This window comes from Lactuca saligna, chromosome 4, assembly GCF_052625555.1.
Source record: "Lactuca saligna cultivar CGN05327 chromosome 4, ASM5262555v1, whole genome shotgun sequence".
Taxonomy (NCBI): Eukaryota; Viridiplantae; Streptophyta; class Magnoliopsida; order Asterales; family Asteraceae; genus Lactuca; species Lactuca saligna.
In genome coordinates this window covers 8,879,971-8,906,901 of record NC_136420.1, presented here as the reverse complement: position 1 = coordinate 8,906,901, position 26,931 = coordinate 8,879,971, and the positions used below count along the sequence as shown (strand labels likewise).

The window sequence follows — 26,931 nt, the reverse complement described above, 5'->3', positions numbered from 1 at the left end:
AAGAAATTTTCTTATAAAAACCTAATGAAATGTACTTGGGTTATGTTAATATCTACTAGTCACAATTATGTAGATATACTAAATATAGGATTTATACATAACATGTGTACCACCTTACATCTTACCAAAGGGATTATATAACACTCAGCATTTAATACTAGATTTTTTGTTCATTTTAGTAAAATTAAAGTTTTTAAAATTAAATTAAATAAAAATAATTGAATTAAAAAATATATAAATAAATAAATTAGTTTTTGGGTTAATGGAGGTTAGTTGGGCATGTTAGTGAGAAACTTAAAACTTGAAAGACATCATATGCCATATGGTCAAAGATTATAACTTAACACCCTCTTACCCTCTTCTCCTTCATTTTTGAACCGATCAAGGTACAATTGGGGAGGAAGAGTATAAGGTTTTTGTAGAGGAAAGATTATATAAAGAACACTTGAAGATATTTTGAAGTTTGGAACTGGATCATCAAAAGGAAGCTTAAAGAGGTAATGATACTTTTTCTGAAACATCTTTATAAATACCGTTTTTAAAATAATTTGATTTTAAATTATAACAAATTCAAAGTTTTTAAATGTGAAAAAATACGGTCCGAAATGCAAAACATATTTTTTTTGTTTAACTAATGAGGAAGGATCAATTAATATCATACATATTCTTATTGAAACCAAACAAGTTGTGGCCTTCTCGACAAATAGAAGCTAATGGCTTCTATGACTGTTTCCCTTCATAGACTTGTATCACTTTCAATATGTCTTGTACCTAAAGATGTGAGATAAAAAGATGATCATTTCCATCGTTTAAGGATGCTTGAAAGATGGAATGGGAAGAGAGAGAAAAACTAATGTAGTATTAGCATGTACAAAAAAAGATGGAGGAATGGAAACAACAATTCCCACCCCTTAACATTCGGTAATCGTTAGTAAAGAGATAATCTCTTGTTAGAAATTGGGTAGGGTTATAGTAGAGATATGGATTTCCCTTGGATTGTGTAAACACTTTCCGAACTGATATTTATACCATATAGCCGGGTTACAAGAAACTTAGGCTAGGATAATCCCAAAGGAACACTTACGAATCTAGGCATAGAAAACGTAAGCCAAAGTTGCTAGAATATTCTGAGTCCGTATGAAGAAAAGGAGAGCTACCACTCACCGTTTCTCCTCAAGAGGAGATTCGTTTATATATAAAACGAGACGTAGGGTTTTCTTTTAGGGTTGGCCGTCATGGGTTCCTTTGGAAATAAGCAAAGGGAATCCGGAATTAATGAGGAAATCAATGGTTTATAAAACTGGCGATCTTAGTCAGTTTTACCATATTTAACCTCACAAATTTGATTTTTCCACTTTGTACCCACTTGTAAAATTTGAAGATTTTGGGGCTCTGCGCTTTGGAACCCGTTAGGGGCGCTGCCCTTTAGAAACCTCGGACCCAGGGGCGCTGCCCGAGACGTATGACTTATCTTCGAACCGGCTTCTAATTTGATCTTATACATGCGTGCACTTCGCACATACCCAAACATATATTCAGTGGCGGGCCTATTTGGAGAATTGGGGATCCCGACCCACTGCTCAATTTCCAGCTCGTAGTGTAATTTTTTTTTAAAATTTTTTCTATTAGGTCACCTCTTGAAGTATGAGGGATACTCCTACTAAAATAGTCTGCGTCCGCCACTGCATATATTAGTGTACAAATTACGAAGTCCCTTAGCTCATATGTAAGTTCCAGTTACACAAAATAACCTGGTGACACTAAAATCGCCAACCTCTCTCTCTCTCTCTCAAAAATTCCTTCAAATCCACAAAAATCAACGGGTACGTATTGAACTTTGTTGTTACCTTCCTTCCGAGCTGCCAGAAAACAAATGAAATAGATTAATTAAACTTCATTTTCGTTCCAAATGGGTCATACTTTTTACTCATAAATTTTTTTGGGATGTTATTTTACTTCATTCAAGCTTCAAAAGTATTTACAAATAAACCTCAAACAACCCCATAAAAATCAAATAATTTTAAGCAAATATTGAAGTAAAATCACGACGAATGAAACAATTTTTTTTAACAAATTAGTGTAGTAAAACACTAGCAAAACAATGTAATTTACTCTAAGAAATATATTTATTATTACATAATTCCAAATAGTAATAAAAGATCGGCTAAATTTTATAAATAATCCCTATGGTTTCTAAAAAGTTCCATTTTCAAACCCTTTTTTAATGTGTATATCTCATAGGGTTCCAAACGGTTGCACCATTAGTCACTTAGGTTCATTCCTTTTATTTTATGTCGTTTAGTGTACATACGTGCCTCTCATGGGAGGGCAATTTCTTGTTTCCTTACCCCCCTTCTTATGATACCAAATTACTAATGTAACTTTCACATGCATCTTAAACATTATTCCGACCTTTCATTTTTACTCAAAACTTAAACCTTTCCCTAAAAATACAATTGAGAAATAGGCGATTTGTTCTTGTGGAACCCAACATATAGTTTACTTGTTCGATGAATCGTAACCTAGGAAGGAGATTTGGGTTATGTGTCTAATTCAATTCAAAGTGCAAATTTATTGGGTGGATCGACCCTCCGATGTGCCCCAAGTCATATGATGTAATTGTAGGTTTGCTACCATCTAAAGACAAAACGGAAAAATCTCCAAGCAAGTGTGTGATGAAGCTTGGAAGCTAAAGTGGCTATTAATTTTACCATGATCTTTCTTTTCCTTGTATTTGTACAAACACTAATAAGAGGTGTTACGTGGAATTGAATAAATTTTCTTGTAAAAGGTTCTATTTGCCGTTCTAATGTAAAACATTTTAAACTCATTTTAATCCCCTAGTAATTAATCTTTAAGAGTTTAATCTAATTAATCTTTTAAAAGCTTAATCTGCAGTGACTGATAATAAAAACCCATTTTAATATTTTTTTTGAACTATGATGAATGTATGTTAAACATTTTGTTTCCTACAAATATATGATTTTGGACCATTTATCTTAATACAAATTTTCAACTAAAACTAAAACAACAAAAAGTTTAATAACCAAACGACCAAATTTGTATTTTTCTTTCAGGGCAAAATGTAGAAAAATATAATCTTTATCTATCAACATTCAAAAAACTATTATATTTTATTTATATACAAAAATACCCTTATATTTTCATATACCTTTTACATGAACCTAAATATCCGGTTTTTTAGAAAAATTACTAGTTATTTTATGATATGATATTTATCTTTTTCATTTTACATTAACATAAAAATAAAAATAATCGACATTGTCTAAAATAAAATATGAAAAATACATCTTTTACTCGGTGACCATTTACTTAAACAAAAGTTAGTGACATTTTTTATTTTTTTTGTCCATGTCATCCTAAAAACAAACACCATAAATGTCACGTCACAAAATAATATGTAACTTCTTTAAAAAAACAAATATTTAGTTAAATCTGAAAAAAATAACTAAAAATATAAGGATTTTTACTGTCTATAAATAAAATGTAAGGATTTTTTTAAATATTAAAAAATAAATAATCATGTTTTTATGTAGTTTTCCCCGTCTTTAAAAACTTTCTAAATATTTACCACAAAACAAACCGTTCCTTTCAAAAAGAAAAATCTTTGACTTAAAAAAGAATACAGTCAAACAGCGATGTGAGTAGTCAAAACAGCTCATCCCTGTCATCTGTCTCCTCCCAAATCCCAACAAGACTCCATCACATCCATGGCAGTACCCATGGCTTCCCCACCATTCCCACCCCAACCCTCAAAGCTAACCCTAGCACAAACACCCATCATGAAAGTCCAATCCGTTTTCCTATTCATCATCATCGCCACCACCATTGTCGCCGGCGTTTCCGCCATGGAAGACGATGTACGGTGCCTTCGAGGCTTGAAAGCCTCACTCACAGACACACAGGGCAAGCTCACCACATGGTCATTCACCAACGACTCCGTCACCTCCTTATGCAAACTCGTCGGAGTTTCGTGTTGGAACGAGAAAGAAAACCGGCTCATCTCCATCCAACTCCCGGAGTTTTCACTCTCCGGTTCGTTACCGGACTCCCTACAGTTTTGCCGTTCCCTGCAGTCGCTCGATCTGTCGAGAAACTCGATCTCCGGTTCCATTCCACCTCAAATCTGTACATGGTTGCCGTATCTAGTAACCCTAGATCTCTCCGGAAACTCTCTATCTGGAAACATTCCGCCAGAGATTCAAAACTGTAAGTTCTTAAACAACCTCCTTTTATCCGATAACAGTTTCTCCGGAACGATTCCGTACCAGATCGGCCAGCTTGAGAGGCTCAAGAAGCTAGACGTTTCCAACAACGAACTCTCCGGCTCCATTCCGGACGATTTATCGAAGTTTGAAGCCGAATCCTTCACCGGAAACAATCGATTATGTGGTCAACCTCTTAATTCGAAATGCGGGAGTTTGAATAACAAAAACCTCGCCATTATTATAGCGGCTGGGGTTCTAGGAGCCGCTGCGTCTTTATTTCTAGGGTTTGCGATCTGGTGGTGGTTCTTTCTGAGAACTGATCGGAGAAAGAGTGGTGATGATGGCAGTGGTGAAGATCGAGGCAATTGGATTGATATCTTGAGATCTTACAGGCTTGTTCAGGTATCACTATTTCAAAAACCCATCGTCAAAATCAAACTGAATGACATACTAGCTGCAACCAACAATTTCAACCCAAACACCATCGAAATGACGACAAGAACAGGGGTTTGTTACAGAGCAATGTTGCAGGATGGATCCGTTTTAGCAATCAAACGATTAAGCCCTTGTAAAATTAACGAGAAACAGTTCAGATCCGAAATGAACAGATTAGGGCAACTACGACACCCAAATCTAGTCCCATTATTAGGGTTTTGTATAGTTGAAGACGAAAAACTTCTAGTATACAAACACATGCCAAATGGGAGTTTAAATTCCCTTCTATACACCACCAACAAAACCACCACCGATCTTGACTGGCTAGCCCGACTCAAGATCGGTATTGGTGCAGCCAGCGGTTTAGCCTGGCTGCACCATGTCTGTGAACCACCTTACCTCCACCAAACCATAAGCTCAAACGTGGTTCTGGTGGACGACGATTTTGAAGCCCGGATAATCGATTTTGGGCTGGCCCGCCTCGTGGGGGCCCGCGATTCCAAAAATAGTTCATTTGAAAACGGTGATTTGGGTGAATTCGGTTACGTGGCCCCCGAATATTCATCCACCATGGTTGCTTCAATGAAAGGTGATGTTTATGGTTTTGGGGTTGTACTTTTGGAGCTTGTAACTGGGCAAAAACCGCTTGAAGTAAATAACGGAGAGGAAGGAGGGTATAAAGGTCATTTGACGGAGTGGGTGAATCGGCTTATGGGGTCGGGGAAAAGTAAGGATGTGATTGATAAATGTATACGTGGAAAAGGACATGATGATGAGATTTTGCAGTTTTTAAGGATTGCTTGTAGTTGTGTGGTTTCGAGGCCTAAAGAAAGGCCTTCGATGTATAATGTTTTTCAGTCTTTGAAAAGTTTGGGGGAAGCACATGGGTTTTCGCGACACTTTGATGATATTCCGGTGAAATACGCGACAAAAGATCATCATCACAGAGACTAGCTTTTGGGAACGATGGTATATTTTGATTTCTTGACTTGTTGATTTATGTTATTTTGTTCTCTGTTTTTTTAACTAATATAATTGTTTGATAACCTTTGTGGATCTTGGTATGATGTGGATTTAGATAACTTTTATAATGAAAGCTGATATTTGGTATCATTTTTTCTTGAATTGTGTGATCTGGTCTTCGATTTTTTAGTAGTAAATCACTGGCTATTAAGTAAAAAAAGATATAAGTTATATATAGCTTACGAGATTAAGTCATGTCTCTTATTATCTACAATTAAACACAGAAGTAGACGTTTATGTATAATTTTGGGAATAAACTTGTAGGAAACGTGCTGAGAGAAATTTGTGAAAACAACAGATAAAACAGAAATAGTATTTCAAGAATCTTGTTTAAAGTCTCCTCTTGAAACTGAAATGGAATCAAATGTAGTTGTTCACCTCATTAAGTTTTTGCTTCTTTATTCAAAAGATCCAAAAAGAAAATATACCCGGGAAAAGTTGAATCGTTTTCTCAAATATTTTGTAACTATCATTTATCCGGACCACTCTCACAACATATATGATATGTTTGGTAAAACAAAATGGTTGTTAAAAACTGTAACTTTTCTTTGTATAAAAGGATTTGACAAAAGTAACTGAGAAGTGTAAAGACACTAGTCATAGTTAGGGTAAAACAAATATAAGAAGTAAGGAAGTGAATGAAAATAAATAAGAATCTCGACAAATTTAACAAATAGTAACTTTTCATTTACCATTTATATGGTTCCCTTGGATTTGGATTTGTTTCACTAAAGTTTATTCCTTTCCCCTTCCCTTTCACTTTAACATTCATTTTTCAACAAAAAAAAAAAAAAGGCCTTCACCTTTTCATACTCTCTGAAGCAATTAGTTTTAGCAATCAATATATATGCCCCACAGAATAACCCCTTTTCTATTTCTTATCGAATACGAAATGTCCCTACACTAATTATTTAGATACGCATGTGGGTTTCTATATATACTACTAAAAAATCCACTTCAAACATGTCCATGAATAAGAAAAGATCATCATTGTGTGAGAAGCTTATGCAACTAATGAGAAGCTTCTTCAAACTCTCATCATGTCCCCTAAAAGGAACTGATGTTGGATCAAGTAGTTCAGTACTTCCACCACCAAATAGCCACCACCCGACAGTCAAACAACCCAGGGAACCGCCAAATAGCCGCCATCCGAATGGTTCAGATGGCGGAGGGAGCTCTTCTTTCATCAAGATTCAGGGCAACAACCACTCTGATATTGGAATAGCAGATGATGCAAGTTGGTATAGTGGTATACAATCAAGTGAGCTAAAGGCTTCGGTGACGAATCTTGTGGCTTCAGATTATATTCGGAGGTTCCATGAGAGGAACAAACACGAATCTGTTTTGTTGGTGTTGCCGCCGCCACCACCACCACCACCACAACAACCACCACCACCACCACCACTGCCGCAACGCCAGTTTCTCGTGAAGTGATTATTACTGGTTTTGTTGAAATGAATCGTCGTGTTTTATGAATAATATTGATTTGATTGTTGGTGTGCAAATATGTATAATGCAAGATGTTTACAATATGGAATGATATCTTTTTTTTTTTTTTTTGCCACATCCTCTTTCTTTGGAAAAATATCTTTGGCCATTTATCGTATTTTTCTGTCATCCTGAGTTTGGTTCGATTCTCTTTTCATTTGATAGATCTTACCCTATGGCTTACACCCACAAGAATTGGGTGGGGTGAGCGGGAACTCATGGTTAAAAGGTAGGTAAGACTTCGTGTGACGTAAGAAAGAGAACAAGTAAAAAAAAACGTGATTTCATAAATGACCCGTGTGGTTTACACAAAAAGTTATCCATAATTTTTTTTTCATGATAGTTTAAAAAAAAGTACAAGTTAGTCCTGACCAAATTGGGGCAATTAAGACACCCAAATGGCCAAATCTAACCCCATTATTAGGGTTTTGCATGGTTGAAGACAAAATCTTTTAGTATACAGATACATGCCAAATGGGACCTTAAACTCCCTTCTATACACCATCAACAAAATGACACGATGGTTTCAAAAACATTGTGCCTGGTTTGTAGTGATGATGTTAATCATTTGTTCTTCAAGTGTTCTCTCATCTAGTCACATATTGTGAATTGGGTGGAAATACAGCTTCTGCTTTTTGATTGTTTCTTGTCTGCGACATAGTGGATTGATACTTGCCTGTAGCTTGTTTGAAGCGTGTGACTTTGGACTTGGTATGTATGACAGTCATTTGGGTTCTTTGGATTTAGTGGAATGTTTTGATTTTTTGCCAAAACAAGTACAAGAAGGATTTTCTTTTCGACAATATAGTAGCATTTTCTTTTAATTGGTTTTGTGTTAGAAACTCTAAAGTTAGGAAGAGTTGGATTGGAGGGCTGAAAAACACGTAAGATATGTCCTTCATAGGTTAAAAAGAGACAGCAATTTAGAGTTTAACAATTAACGAAACATTTATGTATGTTAAAAGTATGTTGAAAGAAACGTGTTGGAAGGCGATTTTGAAAACGAGACTAGACAAAATGGAAAAGATTATTTCAAGAATCTTGTTTGAAGTCTCAATGGAACAAAAAATACCTGTTCATAAAATTTAGTTTTTGTTTTTTGTTTTTCTCGAAAGTCCCAAAAAGGAAAATACCCAAGAAGTTGAAACTTCAATCGTCGAAATCGTGCTTCGAATGACTTCTTGATTATTTTGATAAAATTTCAATCATTTAGTTTGTGTTATATGTCAAAATGACAACTCAATCTCCCTCCATTGTCCATGGATGTGGTTTCTCAAAAGTTTATTCCTTTCCCTTTGCCTTTCTCATTCATTTTTTCAACAAACGAAAAAGGCCTTCACTTTTTTTTTTCTTTGTTTTTATTATACATTGAAGGAATTAGTTTTAGCAACAAATATACCCCACAGAATAATTCCTATTTTTTCAATGTCTTTACATACACGAAACTTCCCAACACAGATTGTATAAATAAACATGTTGGTTTCTATTTATATTACTCAAATCCACTTCAAACATGTCCATTAATAAGAAAAGATCACCCTGTGAGAAGCTTATGCAAATCATGAGAAGCTTCCACAAACTGTCATCATTCCCCCTCACTGGAACCGATGTTAGGTCAACTAGTTCACTTTCATCGCCGCATAGCCACCACCCAATGGTCAAACAACCCAAAAACCCCACCACAAAACCGCCAAATAGCCACCATGTGGATGGATTAGATGGAGGAGGGAGCTCTTCTTTCATCAAGATTCAGGGAATGGACCACCATGACATTGGCATAGCAGATGATATAAGTAGGTATAGTGGTATGCAAACAAATGAGATGAAGGCTTCAGTGACGAATTTAAAGGCTTCGGATTATATTAGGAGGTTTCATGAGAGGAATAAACACGAATCTGTTTCCGTGGTGTTGCCGCCTCCGCCGCCACCACTGCCACGACAAGGCAGGTTTCTGGTGAAGTGATTATTATTTGTTCTCTTGAAATGAATTATCATGTTTCTATGAATAATATCAATTTGATTGTTGGTGTGCAACCTCATTCTTATCGGATCGGGGTAGTGTTGTTGTGGAAACATAGAAAGCAAAATGTTTTAGAAAATGGAACTGGTATCTTTTATATTTCTGTTTGTGGGTTTCTTAATGCGAGCCTCGTATTTTGGAGAAGAGTATTTGGGCTTGTGTTGTTTTTTAATCCAGTCTTGAGTTTGGTCCATTTCACTTTTCATCTTTGTAGATCTTGTATGACAACAACCACAACAACGCTATGTAAGTAAATAAACTAAAACAATTTCTTTCGTGCAGAAACAAAACAAAACAGTGGACAAAAAATTTGGGAACGAAAAGTTACATTCTCACAAAGTTAAAAGAAATAGAAGTGCTTGAAATTATATTTTAAATTAATCACCATTGACACCTATTTTATACTAGAAGAATTAGGAATCTAGTCTAATTCTAAAATAATACAAAACTTCCTATTATACCTAAAACTAAAACTCCAACTGATTAATCCAACAATCATCCCCTTAATCGGTTTGGTGATACTAGCCACTCGTTTAAAACAATGACAGTTCTTCTTTGAGTAAATTTGCCTATTGTTTCTCACATTTAGGACACTCATTACTATAGTTACAAAACTCACCACATTTGTAACATTTAACGTGACTTTTATCCCGGACATGTTCATTGCCATCTCGACTTCTTCCGGATCCCCAACCACGTCCAAAGTCATCTCGATTTGAATGTCCATTGCCACGATGCTTACAAACATGTGATTTTTCCTCACTAGCCAATAACAACCCACCTTGAGTGTCCTCCACTTTCTCAGTTCCTCTTATACACTCCTCGCACGCCTTTAATCTACTAACCGCTTAATCAAATAACATTGAATCCAACTCGAAACATTGCTCTATTGAAGCCACAATTTGAAGAAACTACTTAGGCATCGAATCAAGTACCCTTTTCACCAAATCAACTTCTTCAAGCTCGTAACCAAGACTCCTTGCTTTTGAAGCTAATCGGGATAATTTTGTCACAAAATCATCGACCGATTCACCGTCCTTCAACACAAACATTCAAGCTCCCTCTTTAAGGTGGCAAGCCGAGCTGTTCTCACCCGATCCATTCCCCAATACCGTGTTTTAGCCCATCTCACACTTCCTTTGGATCGGTGTAACTCCCCATTTGCAACACCATGTCTTCGGGTATCGCTTGAACACTAGAAAAGAAAGAGTTTGTTTTGATTTTTTGATTCGATGTTTCACCTAACGCTTTCGGTTCAATCGTCTCCCATATGTCGTGTGCATCCATAATCAACTTGACTTTGACCGCCCACATCGGAGAATTCGTTGGAGTCAAAACCGGAACTTGATACGTTATCGAACCTCCTTCTGTAACCAACGGCATCTTATTCTCTTTTTGACAACCCCGAACTCTTTAATCAAGCTTGTTTTGAGAGCACTCTTCCACCAAACAACAAGACAAGGTCATAACCACCTTTACCATCTTCCGTCACCCGCAAAACAAATCAAATCAAAGCCATCCGCTTTGATGTCTTCCCGTCCGTTTATTCCTCGTCTCCGGTTAGTGTCTCGTTACCTTAAAACTCAAGAGAAACCGGGGATGCTTGCAATCAAAACCGGGGATACATATCAACTGACATACATGCCATACATACTATGAGCCATACATATTAAACATATCCATAATCAAGTAAGGTGTTATGTGCCAAACATAGTCTTGCTGTTATGCCACGGGCCGCATGTGGTCTTTCTTGCCATGCTTGGGGCGACCCGCTCGGTCTTACAGACAAGTGCCAAGAGCCACCTCTTGGTCTTCCATGCAAGCATCACAAAGACAACCAACATACATACTACTCTACTTATCTAATCAACATACAATGTGCCAGGAGCCACATCCTAGTCTTTCATATATAATAGCATACAGTGTGCCAAGAGCCACCTCATGGTCTTTCATACATATTGCCTAGGGCTAACCCCCGGGTCTTCCTACCATACATAATAACATAGTGTGTGCTAGGAGCCGTGTCCTGGTCTTTCATGCATAATGCCTAAGGCTAACCCCCAGGTCTTCCTATCATACAAAAACTAAATGGGACGACATTGGTGCCTTAGACCCATAAAAACAGTGAGAAGACTCACCTCGTATTGCAAAAATCCCGTAGATAATCCTCTGGCTGCTAACTGGAAATTCCTCGAACTGCTGCTCCTTCGACTCCCCGAGCTAACAGTACCAAGATAACACTTAGTCCAAAAACCATTAATCCTCCTTAGGGTAAAATGACAATTTTACCCTTGATCTAATTTGGTCCATGACCTAGGCCCAAATCCATATACTCTTTCCAAGCCCACTAACGACCCACTTATGACCTAATTTTCTAAATTGGGCCCAATTTCTCAAAAGGGCCTTCCCTCAAGCCCAACATATAATATAGTCCCTTAACAGTCCAACAGAATAGTCCATTAAGGCCCATAATCAACTAGTATAATGAAATGGCCCAAAAAGGCCCACTGACTTAAGAACGCAGGGCGTTCCCTTGTGGAACATTGGGTGTTCCTTCGCAATCCTGGTCACGAGTATCAGCGAGAACGCAGCGTGTTCATGTCCAGATTCCAAACACTAGCCATTAAGCACTTAATGCTTAAGCCATGCTATCCAAACATAGATCCAAGCTGTTTAAGACCTCTAAAACCATAAAGTCATGGACTTGCTGACTTTGCATGCCCCTAAAAGTCCCGATCTCAAGAAATAAACATAAACTTCCATAAAGATGACCACAACTCTTGCATGAACCCATTAGGACCTTAAAGATGGCAACTTTCCTGCCTAAAGGACTTAAATAGCTTCATGGGTGGTAACCCTAAGTCCAGAAACGGATTTGAACCATAAAAATCCATTCTTGAAACCAAAAAGGGACAATATCCAAGAGAACCTAGATCTATGATGTAAGAGCACCAAGATGAGAACTTTATACCTTCAATAGGCTGGAAATGATGTAAAACCTCTGGATATACATGCTCTCTTCAATATCGTGCTTCTTCTCTAAACACCTTCTTCTTCAAATCACCCAAATAACACCAAAATGCTCAAGGTAAGATCAAAATGAAAGCAAGAGTCTTAGGGTTTCGTTCTTAGGGTTAGATAGGATGGATGCTAAAGGAAATGAAGGTTGGAGATGAGTTAAGGTGTTTAAATAGGGCCCACGACCCGAAAATTAGGGTTTAGTTTGCCCAGACGAACGCAACGCGTTCCCATGTGTATCCGCATCTATAACACCCAAGTACGCCATGCATACATATCTCGTACGCCCCGCTTACCCGGTTTGGCCCAGACCCTTCTAACTTCAAATGGCCATAACTTTTTCGTTATAACTCCGATTTTGATGTTCTTTATATCCATGGAAAGCTAACGAGAAGCCCTACAATCTATTAACTTTATTTAGCCTAAAAGCCAAACGAACTTAAATCCAAAATCCATAAATGGCCTGAACCAACGCCTTACTGATACATTTGGGCTCCAAAACACAAACCGAATAATTAGATCATTCAAACTACATCATTGTTAGATGCATATTATATGCATCTTTTCGCACAATTTCATATGTATTTCATTATAAAAAGCTAACTAATTCCCGATTATTCTTATGTATTTCGTGTTTCATGATTATTTTGAAGAATGCCCGTACTGCTCACGTATGTTATGACTTTTCAGGGCCATTTGGAGCACATGGATGATTACGCAAGTTTATGATGCGTTTGTTGCTGCTTCGGAGCTTAATTGGAGTCTAGACCAAGGAAGGATACCAGGAAATCATCAAGAACTGCTTGGAAGGAGGAACGACGAAGAAAAGAGACGAGAAGCAGTACATGCGATCGCAGGTTTAGTCATAACTTGCTTTCGTGGTTTTTTTCGAGCAAAAAAATTCATCAGCTTAGCAAAAGTGATACATGTGATCACAGGTTGGTTAATTTGCGTCGAAATGGCAACGTACTTCATTAAAAAAGTTCAGTGACATGTTTTGGGTGATACATGAGATTGCAGGTATGCCCTTTGCAATGGCAGGTACGTCGTTTTGATAGCTAGACGTATAAATACAGTCCCATACTCTTTTAGTAACCCTAATTGGCGATTCCTGGCGATTCAGAGGTTTTCAAGTGAAGAGCACAGATCTAAAGGAGACTATTCAATTTCTATTCGTAGTTGAGTAAGATTTATCATTTAGATTTGATTTCCACTATTTGTAATTCATTTTTAGCCATGTCAGGCTAAAAACTCAGATTTCAGTTTCGCAAGACGTAACCTTTTCGTATGATTAATCATTAGGCACTTTGTTTGACTATGATTACTGTTTAGTTTGATCAATTTTGTGTTAAATTGAGTGTTTGATTTTGATTTCAAATTCTGTTGGCCGCTATATTGTTTGTGAATCATTATAGTCATCTGGTTGTTTAGATCCGTAATTGTCTAGATTAATTGGTAAAAAGTGACAAGTATTAGGTTAATTCTGAGTTTAGGGTTAACTCTAATATGAAATGATTAAACAAGTTTTAACGCCTCCGAGCTTATGAGAGGTATTGAACTTTACTGGGAATTACACTATGTCTAGTACAACTTTTCTTTGTTAATTAAGAGCTTGTTTGGTTGATTTAGTAAAAAGTTAGATTTAACTCAAAGAACTTATTTTGATTAAATGATTCTTTTAATAAAGGTCATTAGAGCTTGTTAATGAACTTTAGTACCAGTTCAAACAAGTGCATAGTCAACTATTGTGTTGAAGGTTAATTATATGATTAGGGGAGTCAACGCGAAACTAGAATGGTTTTCTCTTATTTGAATTTTTCACGACTTTAAATTTAGTTTTTCTTTTGTTGTTTTCGATTTCTATTAGTTTAATTTTCAGAAATAACCCCCCCCCCCCCCCCCCCCCCCCCTTTTATGTTTATTTCTTTGATCAAGAATTAGTTCACACCTTACACAAAGAGGTGTAAACATTAGGACGTGTCCCTGAGGATCCGACCCTGCTTACCTGTACTACCTGTTAGTACAATAAAGAAGTTTATTTTACATTTTTATTTATTTAAATCATGTATGACAACGGTCTTAACAAATTGGCGCCGTTGCCGGGGACACGGTAAAACACTAATAGTTTTATGGCAGGATCTTCATGTACAGGTGATCTGATTTTTGATCCAGAGATTGAGAAGATTGCTAGGAAGACAAAGAAGGAGGCAAAACTCCAGAAACAACTAGAGGGAACCTCAACTTCCTCCTCGCCCCCCCCCCCCCCTCACATTACAAAATACCCACACCACAAGGCATTCCCTTGTGGAACGAATCCGAAGCCTCATTTCAATCCTTTCCAAAAGCACCACATACTTCACCCATTAACTGTTGGATTAGTGTCTAAGTCCATAACTATTTGGGTATGTACTTGACCCGATGGTGCATGGTCCTTTTGGGTTGCCTTCACCAAAGCAACTTGATTGGAGAAATAAATAAAGAGAGAGAGAGGTTATTATGATTTATTAATATGTTATAAGAATAATATATTAAAGGAGAAATCATACTAGCTTAATTAATATTGGTCAATAATTAATTAGGAATTAATTTTGTGATCAAGTGTAATTAATTAAACTAGAGGGGCTGAATTGTAATTATGTGATAGTTACAAAATATGGTAATGGTTATCCTAAATATGGGTTGAACGAATTCAAGGAGATAAGGATCCTTGAAACCGTCCAAAGGATAAAGGATAGGGGTTTTCAAGGCTTATCTTATTGTTGCTTTGTGGAAGCAACTAGATAAGGATAATGATTGAAACCCTATCTCTACACTTATATAAAGACCTTAAGGCCTTAGAATTTGTGTACTAGTTCCCAAGGAGTCCTAAGGACGAATTCTAACCTCTCTCCTCTCTCTCTTTATACCTTCTCCATTTGCTCTTGGTGTTTGTAAGCTATTAGAGGAGTGACACTTGTGACTCTAAGCATTCCAAAGTCAATTCAAGGTGGAATTAGGATTGTTATTGCTATATAACAATCAAGGTATGTTCTTAAACCCATTCATATGTTAATATCGATTTCATATACTAGAATTAGGGTTTATAGTCTTGGATTCAAAGCATGTACAATAGAGAAACCTAGATCCAAGCATTAGGGTTTGTATGAGCACATAGGATGTCTTATGACCAAAACCCATCAGTGGTATCAGAGCCATTGGTTTGGTTTCAATTGTATGAACTTGATATATTAGGGTTTATTGCCAATAAACCCTAGGAGGCTAGGGTTTTTTTTTTTTTGAGATTAGGGTTTGCAAACCCTAATTTGCAAGAGTTTGAATAAGATCTTCAAATCCTTTCCTTAAACCCTTAAATTTCGAAATCTAGGGTTTGTTATAATCCCTTGATTTTCAAAATTTGACTCCTCCCCAAGATAAGATCCTAATTTTTAGGGATTTGGATTATCCCATATCTTGTAATTATCCTTTAATTGTTATATATGGTAATTCAAGATCTTGCATTATCCATCCATATTTTCGAAATATATATAGATATTTAAGGTATTAGGATAACTTAAATGTATAAATGGTAATTATCCTCATTATTTAGATAATCCCTTATGATTTAATAATTAAATTAATAGTCTAATTCAAGATAATTATTAAATCAAGAGTTTTAATATTTAAAATTTTAATTTAAATGTCATAAATTCGAAATTTTAAGATAGATTAAAACTAAATTGTTTTGAAATGTTTCAAAATTTGCCCTCAAGTTTTGGAATTTAAAAGTTGATTAAAAAGGTTTAATTAGGAGTGTTAAATTCTAAAACCCTAGTATTGTTTTGAAAAGTTCAAATCACACCCTTATGGTTTTATTAATTAATTAAGGTGTATAATTAAAAAGAGATTTAATAAATCCATAAAAGTTTTGGTTTGCAATTTAATTGAATTAAAGGTATAATTATTAAATTTGACCACATAGTATTTTAAAAGTATGAAATGCACCCTACACTATATATATAACATTAAAAGTCTAACATTATATATATGTATGAGTAAAAGTCAGTCTTACCGTTAGTAGGCCTCATTCACGAAGCTGGTCTATAAGGGGTGTTTAAGGAAATTGCCTATAAAATGGCGATTGAATGGGTATCCACTCTTACCCACCGCACTCTTGACTAGTGGAGGGTCGTTAACCGAACGGGTAGGATAGGACGAAACCTTCCATTATAAGTATAATGAAATACAAAGTAACTAAATGTTTTTCTAATTCCCAATCTTAGTTACTTAGGCAAAAGTGAATTCATGCAATTCCATGAAATTACACTTTGTGCCCTTGCGAAGACGTTAGTGGAGCGTGTGTGGTTTACCGGCACACTAAATGGTTCTAAGCAAAGGTTGCAAAGGGTGACTCAATGTTTGTCATAGTTCGGTGGAGCGTGTGTGGTTTACCGGCACATCGAATGGGTGATTGTAACATGTGAGGTCACCATGTAAGTTTGCATGGTTATTCACACCCGCTTTGTGATCCTCGGCATCCCAGTCACAAACAAGAGGGGCATATCGAGATTAAACATGCCATTGAAAGTTCAATGAATCTCAAAGGATCTAGGAGTTTTCATAGATTTAAAACTTAAATTTCTTTTTCGTTTTTCATGGTGGAAATTAGTGAATCGTCATTCACTTACCTTCAAATATTCTGCAACTAGATTACGGCATCCTTTTTCTAGGTTGTAGCGTATTGTGTTGGGTCCTAGCCTTAGTATCTCATTTGGGTGATTTACTAAGGACTCAATCGATCAACTAACTTGAATTTGTTTTCTCCCGTTTTGTAGATGTCAAAGTTCGACAATCATGGTGTTCCCAAATCCCGTGGAACAAGCATTCCACATGAAGATGATATTCCACGATTCGATCGAGGAACAAGAAATCATGCTTCACTTCCTCCTCCTCCTCCAATTGTTCTCCCTAACCCACAAGATCAAAGAATTGAAAGGGTCAATATCACTAAGGCCCTATTGGAAATGAAACATGAATATGGTAAATCCGTGTGTGCCCACATTCTAGGAATGAAATCACACATCGATAGGTTGATTATGTTGGGTGTGTCATTCCCGAATGAGTTGGCTGTAAATTGGGTTTTGCAGTCACTTCCTGAATCATATAATGAGTTCAAAAGAAAGTATTATATGATGGATCATGACGACAACCTCATTGACCTAACCTACATGCTCATTGCTGCTGAATCAGAAATGATTTGGCGAAGCAATGGAGCATATTTGTTGGGAGAGTCAACCGACCATGCTTCCAAGAACGTTCTAGGAGAACTGACCTGCGTTTGCCGCCAAGAGAAAGGGCGTTGGATAGAAGTCTGCCCCAAGAGCCTGAAAATTCCAAAGATGGGAGAGTCAAAGAGTATGACTGCGCTTCAGGTAAAATCCACTATCTAACTTCGTTAAGTTCCTATTCATTGATTCAAATACATGATGTGATAAGATTGCATTTGAATGTTTTGCAGGATCGGTGAAAAGAAAGAAAGCTTGATAAGAGAGCAAGATGAATCTAATCACAAGAGATGGATCTCGATCGCATGGACTTGAAGATTGGATTTTGAGCTTAGATAGTTATGATAGAGTTGTTAGAAATTTTCCTTTTACGTAGTTTTCAATAGATTTTGCATTGTAAGGACAAATGTTTTTCCGCTGCTTTTATAAATAAGATAAGTTTTGTTTGACTTATTTATTTATTTGTTTACTTCCTTGCAATGAAATCGTTATGAAAATTGATGTTTACATATTTCTACAACGAATTGATATGATTCTTAGTTATGTTATTTATGGAAATGTCGAGAATTTACCAAATAGGGAGAGTTTCTCATCGCCCAAAGTTTCAATTGTACTGAAATTTGGAATCACGCAACTTGGTTGCATGGTGAATGAGAAATTTCATATTTGGAAATTAGACAAATTCGTTGACAAAGTGTCAAGTGAAGGACTAGGAGATCGAGTACACAAAGTTGTGTGTTGATCAAGTTCACCATAAGAGTAACAAAGATATTTATCATGATTTACTAATGGCTTAGTAAATATGATTACACTTACAAGATTAAGTGTAATTCTGAATTGATTAAAGGGTTTAGATCAATAGTAGAACGAACAAGAAGAATCAAGTAGGCAGAAAGATAAAAGTTTCTCCATTCTAAGAAGAAGGGAGAGTAGCTTTTATGCTTTATAATGGGTCTTAATGATTAAGAACCATGTCTCAATTGATCCTCTAAGTAAGTCTTAGTACAATTGTATGTTTAAGAAGAGGAATCAAGGATTGAAGAAATGGTTAAATCAAGAAGTCTATCATACTTCGTTCCAATAACAAGTCTTAAAGTTAAGATTGTGGCAATGAGTGAAAAGTATTAAAGGTTTATAACATTCATAAAATGTGGAAAGTTGTGATGTCTTGAATAAGACAAAGACCAACTTGGACCAATTTATGAAGTGTTTTGATAAAAGCTACACTAACTCTTGAATATTTGGTTGTCAACAAATGTTTATTGACAAGAGAATCTTATATGTCAAGGAGTCAGTGGGAGTCTTAATGGTCTTGAAAAGTTTCAAGAACAAATCAAATAAACCTTATCGATCATCACTAGCACACGAGTTGAGTTTTACAACCTATCGTGTTGACGATATTTTGATTATGTGCTGTTCCAATTGAGTTAATTATGCATGTGAGTCCTATGAGTACTCATTTTGAACGCATAAAAGGCAAAGCACCTTGATCAATGAAAGGTACATTGATAGGAAAAGGGTGAGATGCTTAACTACTTGGAAGATGTGGTGGGCAGCTGTGCTACCATAAGGCAAGAAATCAAGATTAAAAAAAGGCTCGATCTATATGAGTTTGAATTTGTCATAAACTTTGGTTTTAACAAATTCACATGGATAGGAACAAATACACCATTTAAATCTAAGTGTCATAAGATTTCCTCCTTCATGAAAATGATTGTGAGGAAATGCTTTCACTAAGAAAGATTTTAAGAAGATAGTTATTTTAAAATTGCATTCTCGAATTCGATCATGGTTACGGTATCCCTTTCCATAATTTGAATTGTGAGGTTTGGAAATTAGTCTTAATTGTTGAGACACACATATGAACTATCTAAAGGCAAAGGTGTATAAGTTCAAGAAGCCTTGATAAAAGATTATCAAAGCACTAAGTATTAGAAACATGGACTTAAGAAATTCAATAGGTATTGTCTCTTTGAAAGTTAAGATGTTTATGAATACATGTCGAAGCTAGTGGGAGCATAAGTGTTATGTTTTATAGTAATCATCATGATAGTGGGAGCATAAAAGTTATGATTGTATGATTATTATAGAAAGTATTGCAAGTTGGCAATATTAATTATAGAAAAACAAGAGTTATACCTTGCAAAGTCGTAAGGGTTGTAAAGTTGTTTTGCTATAATTAAGGGAGAGAATATTATGCTTCATTTCAAATCTAAAGGATTAGGTTGAGAAATGTTGATAAATTTAGTCAAAGGTACATAGTGTGTTCTTAAAATTTCGATTATGATTACGGCATTCCTCTTCACAATTCGAATTTTGAGAACATAGCAAATAAAACATTATGCGTCGTGTCCCATACGCTTCGGGTATAGGATCGATTGCAAATGCTTTAATGTTTGACCATTCTAAAATTTTCAAAATGTCTAGCGCATTTAGAGGGAAAAAGGACTAGAATCAGTTTTCACTAAAATGATTAAACAACTATCAAAGGACAATCCAAAGTTCGACGAGGATTGGTCGCTTGTGAGTAGTTGGAAGTATAGTATTGGAAAATATGGAAATGTTTCCATATTGGATGGACCATATCGACATCATTACGAATAGATAAGATTCTATTAAGAATGAGTTGTCATATGGATAATATGGAAGCGTGTCCATATTGAGAAGTAAATATTGAAAATCTATGACTAGATTAGAAACTTTTATGCAAAAGGATGTTCAAAGGAATGTACTTTGAGTGAGAGACATCATATCTAAGGAATTGTCTTGTAACAATCTTCGTTAGAGAACTTTGTAATATCATTAGCAATAGTCTTTGTGACTTTGGTGCAGTGACATTAGGAAAGGATCGTTGCATAAAGTGTTAGAATCTAGTATATTCTATAAGTAACAAGAATTTGATATTCTTACACTTAATAAAATGGATTTGGAGTTGTAAAATGAGAATGATTGGAAATGTGTTCAATTTGTCTATTTCACAAAAGTAAGAACCATAGGTAAACATTGTGTGCATGCTAGGAGCATGGGACAAGTGTAATAATTCAAGTAAGAAGTTGATTACCCGAAACGACAAATAATGAGTAATCGATATGGTGATAAATAAAACGTGTTTTATTTATGATCAAAGGGTTGAGGCCATATGGGATTAGTATTATTCTTGTGTTTCACTTTGCATGTTTTGACTTCCAGAATAATTGAGTTAATTATGAATAATCGAATTATTCAAACGGGCCACAGTCGTTCATATGTTGGAAGTAGATATGAATGAAGATTGTCGTGAATTGGTGTGTGGATTGTCTAAAAGAGTACTAGACATAAGCAAATGTTTGCTGCAACATTCATGAGTGCTTATGAATATGAATTTGAGCATTGGATTAAACCCACGCTCACTTGGATCACTCCATGAATTGTATCACGAGTGATTGGTGAGATGATAACATCTTATATTCTTGAAACCGAGATGTGTGAGTTGTATCTTGCTAATCGGTTGCACATTGATAATATGAAAACGCATTAGTAACTTGGTGTTATAAAACATATTGTTGTGTGTGATTTGGTTAGTGAGTGCAAGCAAGCATTGTATCAAAGTTTATCCGTTCCTTTTATCCAAAGAAGGATAAAAGCGATCTCTTTGGGCCCCTCGATGGTTTAGTGATGACAAACGTAAATGCTCGGCCAGGCTAGGGCTAATTTGATTTGTTCAATTAGTCTGTCGTCATAAATTAGAAATCGAGAAGTAGTACAAAGAGAATGATTTGAAATCATATCTCATACGATATCTAGAATGGAGGAATATATGATCTCTTATATAAGGAAACGCGTATCTGATAGGATCAGAGTTGACAACGGCTTTGGAAAGCTACCATTGCAGATCAGGATCTGAAGTCATACGCAGAATAGTTATTAGACTTATCCAAGTGGGAGACTGTTGGATTAGTGTCTAAGTCCATAACTATTTTGGTATGTACTTGACCCGATGGTGCATGGTCCTTTTGGGTTGCCTTCACCAAAGCAACTTGATTGGAGAAATAAATAAAGAGAGAGAGGTTATTATGATTTATTAATATGTTATAAGAATAATATATTAAAGGAGAAATCATATTTGCTTAATTAATATTGGTCAATAATTAATTAGGAATTAATTTTGTGATCAAGTGTAATTAATTAAACTAGAGGGGCTGAATTGTAATTATGTGATAGTTACAAAATATGGTAATGGTTATCCTAAATATGGGTTGAACGAATTCAAGGAGATAAGGATCCTTGAAATCGTCCAAAGGATAAAGGATAGGGGTTTTCAAGGCTTATGTTATGGTTGCTTTGTGGATAAGCAACTAGATAAGGATAATGACTGAAACCCTATCTCTACACTTATATAAAGACCTTAAGGCCTTAGAATTCGTGTACTAGTTCCCAAGGAGTCCTAAGGACGAATTCTAACCTCTCTCCTCTCTCTCTTTATACCTTCTCCATTTGCTCTTGGTGTTTGTAAGCTATTAGAGGAGTGACACTTGTGACTCTAAGCATTCCAAAGTCAATTCAAGGTGGAATTAGGATTGTTATTGCTATATAACAATCAAGGTATGTTCTTAAACCCATTCATATGTTAATATCGATTTCATATACTAGAATTAGGGTTTATAGTCTTGGATTCAAAGCATGTACAATAGAGAAACCTAGATCCAAGCATTAGGGTTTGTATGAGCACATATGATGTCTTATGACCAAAACCCATCATTAACAACCTGTTCAAAACATAATCATCATCATCTTTAGATAAACCCAAACTCACAGATTCTTCTGAAACCGAATCAGAATTCATCATGAGCGAAAACGGAGACGAAGCTAAAAAAACTCTCCGCTAGTGGGCAACACAAGAGGTTACCTAGCAGCCCTTGTGTATCACCTTTCCGGAGGCTCAAAACTTTGAGCTCAAATCCGGTTTAATCCATATGTTGCCCTCGTTCTGAGGCCCTGAGAATGAAGATCCTCATAAATTTCTCAAGGAATTCCATGTCGTCTGTTCTGGAATGAAGCCCCATACAGTTACTAAAGACCAGATCAAGTTAAGTGTGTTCCCCTTCTCAGTTCAAGATGCAACAAATGAGTGGCTATATGACCTCCATTCTGGTTCAATAACAAGCTGGAACGAACTCGCCAAACTCTTTTTATATAAATATTTTCCCGAGGAGAAAGTGTCAGATCTGCGCAGAGAGATTGTAGGTATAAAGCAAGGCAAAAGAGAGGCTCTCCACACTTATTGGGAGCGATTCAAGAAGCTGCTGGTCCGGTGCACGCAACATGGCATTAGTGATTATCAGTTATATCGGTGTTTCTGCGAAGGATTGATACCTATGGAGAGGCGACTTATAAATGCATCAAGTGGAGGGTCACTTTCAGACATGACACCAACAGAGATTATGGCATTAATAGAGAAGCTGGCCAATGAATCAAAACATTCAGCAAATGAGGAAGTGTGGTACCCAGACCATCCAAGAGGAGTCAAGGAGATGAGTAATGCCCACCTGGAATCCCAGATTTTAGAATTGACTAAAGCCGTCCTTTTGTTGACAAAAGAAAAAGGTATTGAGCCAAAGGTCAAACCTTGTGGGATCTGCTGCAAAACCGGGGACCCAACTAATATGTGCCCACTACTTTAAGAAGATAATAAATCTATTCAAGGCATGGGAGGATTTCAGCAAAGGCCATTTGATCAACATCGCAACAACCAAGCTTGGGGAGGGCCTTAAAATAACAATTTCCAGCCAAGACCTCAACAAAACTTTCAACAAAGAAACAAATACCAATCCCCACCTGGGTTTCAGCAACCTTTTCAACAAAATCAACACCAAAGCAATTTTTAGCAACCACCTGTTCAGTTACAAGCTAGTAGTTCTAGCATATCTTTGGAAGGCATAGTTAAAAGTCTTGCTACCAATACCCAAGCTTTCTAGAATGAAACAAAGTCTAACATCAAAAATCTGGAGCAGCAGGTGTCACAACTCGCGAACTCCATGAAAAACACGAAAAATTAGAAGCACAATGCTTGTGCTGTCACCCTCAAAATTGTGGTAAAAACTACAAAGGACCAGATCAACAAGAAGATGAGGAAGAAGAGATCGTGGTTGAGCAATAATCTAAGGCAATTGAAGAGGTGTAGAAAATAGATGGACCTGCTGAAGCTGAAGTGAAAATTACCCCTCCTCCTTTTCCCTCAGGAATGAAAAACACGAAAAAAGAAAAGGAAGACAAAGACATTATGGATTTCTTCAGAAATGTTGAGGTAAATATTCCCCTTCTTGATGCAATTAAACAACTACCCCGATATTCTAAATTTTTAAAGGAGTTATGTACTTGAAAAATAAAGTTAAAAGGAAACGAGACAATTAAAGTAAGCGAGAATGTTTCAGCTATTTTACAGAAAAGGCTACCCCCAAAGTGTAAGGATGCAGGAGTATTTAATGTTCCTTGCAAGTTGGGGAACCTTTCAGTTCCACAAGCTATGTTGGACTTAGGAGATTCTATAAATGTTTTGCCATATTTACTTTTTAAAACTATCGGGGTAGGGCCATTAAAAAGAATACGAGTCATCATTCAGTTAGCTGATCGTTCTCTGGTGTACCCAAAAGGTGTACTCGAAGATGTTTTGGTTCAAGTGAATGAACTCATATTCCCAGCTGATTTCTATGTTTTGGATATGGGAGATGACAACTCACTAAATTCAGGTTTCATTCTTTTGGGGAGAGCATTTTTAAAAACTGCCAGAACCAAAATAGATGTTTATGATGGTACCCTTTCAATGAAATTTGATGGTGAAGTTATCAACTCAATAGTTATGATGCCACGCGTTACCCTGATGATGTTTCAAACCTTAATTCCATTGATGTAATTGAACCATTATCTGCAAAATATTTTGAGATTGCTAATCGTGAGTCACTAGCATTAGTGCTCCACATAAATTTGTCTATTAATGTAGCTCAGGTTATATCAGAAAATTATGTGGTTGATAGAGAAGTTCAAGAGATGGCAGTTCATATGGGCCAACAGAGAAAGTTGAGGTATGGTACCTAAATTCTTAAAATTCCAGTTTCTAACTCCAAGCTTTTTCCTTCTATAGTGCAAGCTCCCATCTTGGAGCTGAAGACACTTCCAGAACACCTGAAATATGCATATCTTGGAGAAAAAGAAACATTACCAGTTATCATATCCAACAAGCTGTCAAAAAAAGAAGAGTTAAAGTTGATCAAAATTTTGAAGGAGTATAAAAGTGCAATTGGGTGGACTATTGCAGACATCAAAGGACTCAGCCCATCTCTATGCATGCATAAAATTTTGATGGAAGAAGATTATAAGCCATCGCGGGAAGCCTAACGCAGACTAAACCCACCAATGATGGAGGTGGTTAAAAAAGAAGTTATGGAGTTATTGGATGTAGAGATGATATAACCAATTTTTGACAGCAAATGGGTCAGCCCAGTTCAAGTTGTACCCAAGAAGGCTGGAGTGACAGTGGTAGAGAACAAAAAAGGAGAGTTGGTTCCAAATCGGGTTGAGAACGGATGGCGTGTTAGTATTGACTACAAAAAATTAAATGCAACCACTCGGAAAGATCATTTTCCTCTCCCATTCATAGATCAGATACTAGAGAGGCTTGCTGGAAAATCCCACTAAGGATGAGCAGTTTGTCCCAAATCCCGATCTCGTACCGATACCGAACTGTACCGAATTTAAAACTATGGGACGGTACTTGGTACTCCAAATACATGAAATTCGAGAATCGGTACCGTCGGTATCGGTACTAGTACTGAAAATTGGTACCATTCCCGATACTGGTACCTGTGTTATTAATTCGGTTCAGTACTCGGGATTGACTTTCGACCCAATTTGGTTTTCGGGAAATTGGGAACGGTACAGGTCGGTACCGGTTCCATTCCACGCTCATCCCTAAATCCCACTACTGCTGCTTGGATGGATTTTCAGGTTTCCATCAGATTCTCGTTGCTCCAGAAGACTAAGAGAAAATGACTTTCACTTGCCCTTTCGGGACATTCGCGTATAAGTGTATGCCCTTTGGACTCTGCAACGCGCCTGCTACCTTTCAAAGGTGTATGGTTAGTATATTTTCTGAGTATGTCGAAAATACCATAGAAGTCTTCATGAATGATTTTACCATCTATGGAGACTCCTTTGATATTTGTTTGAAAAATCTCACAAAAGTTTTACAAAGATGTATAGAAATTGACTTGGTCTTAAATTTTGAAAAATGTTACTTTATGGTTGACCAAGGTCTGATTCTTGGACATATTGTTTTAAAAAGAGGCTTGGAAGTCGATAAAGCAAAAATAGATGTTATAAAGAGCTTACCCTACCCGAAGAATGTTCAGGAAGTGCGTTCCTTTCTTGGCCATGCAGGGTTTTACAGGAGGTTTATAAAAGTTTTTTCAAAGATATTAGTTCCCATGTGCCAGTTATTGCAAAAAGATGCTGGATTTGACTTCAATAAAGATTGCAAGAAGGCTTTTGATGTGCTGAAAAATCTTCTTACTTCTACCCCCATCATTCAGCACTTAGATTGGAGTTTACCATTCAAGATAATGTGTGATGCTAGTAACACTGTTGTTGGAGCTGTTCTAGGACAAAGAAAAGACCGGGTTCGCCACGTTATATGTTATGCATCAAAAACTTTGGATAATGCCTAAGCAAATTAATCCACCACAGAAAAAGAGTTGTTGTCAATCGTTTTTGCGTTGGAAAAATTTAGACAATATTTGTTAGGCACAAAAGTTATAATCTTTTCTGATCACGCAGCTATCCAGTACCTTCTTGCCAAAAAATATTCAAAGCCAAGGTTGATTAGATGGATTTTGCTGCTACAGGAGTTTGATATAGAGATCAGGGACAAAAGTGGTAGAGTAAATTTGGTAGCTAATCATTTGAGTCGACTCACTCTACCGAAAGACCCGACACCGATCTGTGAAACATTTCCTGATGAGCATCTAGTCACTGTTCAAAACCCTCCTTGGTTTGCTGATATAATGAACTACTTGGTCTCCAGAGAACTCCCTTAAGATCTTACCCGTTCCCAGAAAGATAAAATAAAGAAGGAGGCGAAAAGATATGTTTGGGACAAACCGTATTTATAGAAACACTGTGTTGATCATGTGATTAGAAGATGTGTGCCTCAAGATGAAGTCAAGGAAATTCTGAATTTCTGCCATTCAGAAGCTTGTGGAGGGCATTATGGTCCACAACGAACCGCACGTAAGGTCTTGGACATCGGTATTTATTGGCCTCATATTTTCCGTGACTCTTTTCTATTTTTCAAAACTTGTGAACGGTGCCAAATGACTGGGTCTTTGACATCTCGTAATCAAATGCCACTTACTCCAATCTTGGTATGTGAAATCTTTGACGTTTGGGGTATAAATTTCATGGGTCCGTTTCCGCCATCTTTTGG

General features: G+C 36.5%; 1 protein-coding gene across 1 annotated transcript; it reads left to right on the top strand.

The window, feature by feature from the left end:
• Positions 1-3,619: 3,619 nt before the first annotated feature.
• Positions 3,620-5,777, top strand: LOC145041163 (putative inactive receptor kinase At1g27190). Its single transcript, XM_078989114.1, has one exon. The coding sequence runs from the start codon at positions 3,732-3,734 to the stop codon at positions 5,616-5,618; it is 1,887 nt and encodes a 628-aa protein (XP_078845240.1). The 5' UTR covers positions 3,620-3,731; the 3' UTR covers positions 5,619-5,777.
• The last annotated feature ends 21,154 nt before the right edge of the window (positions 5,778-26,931 follow it).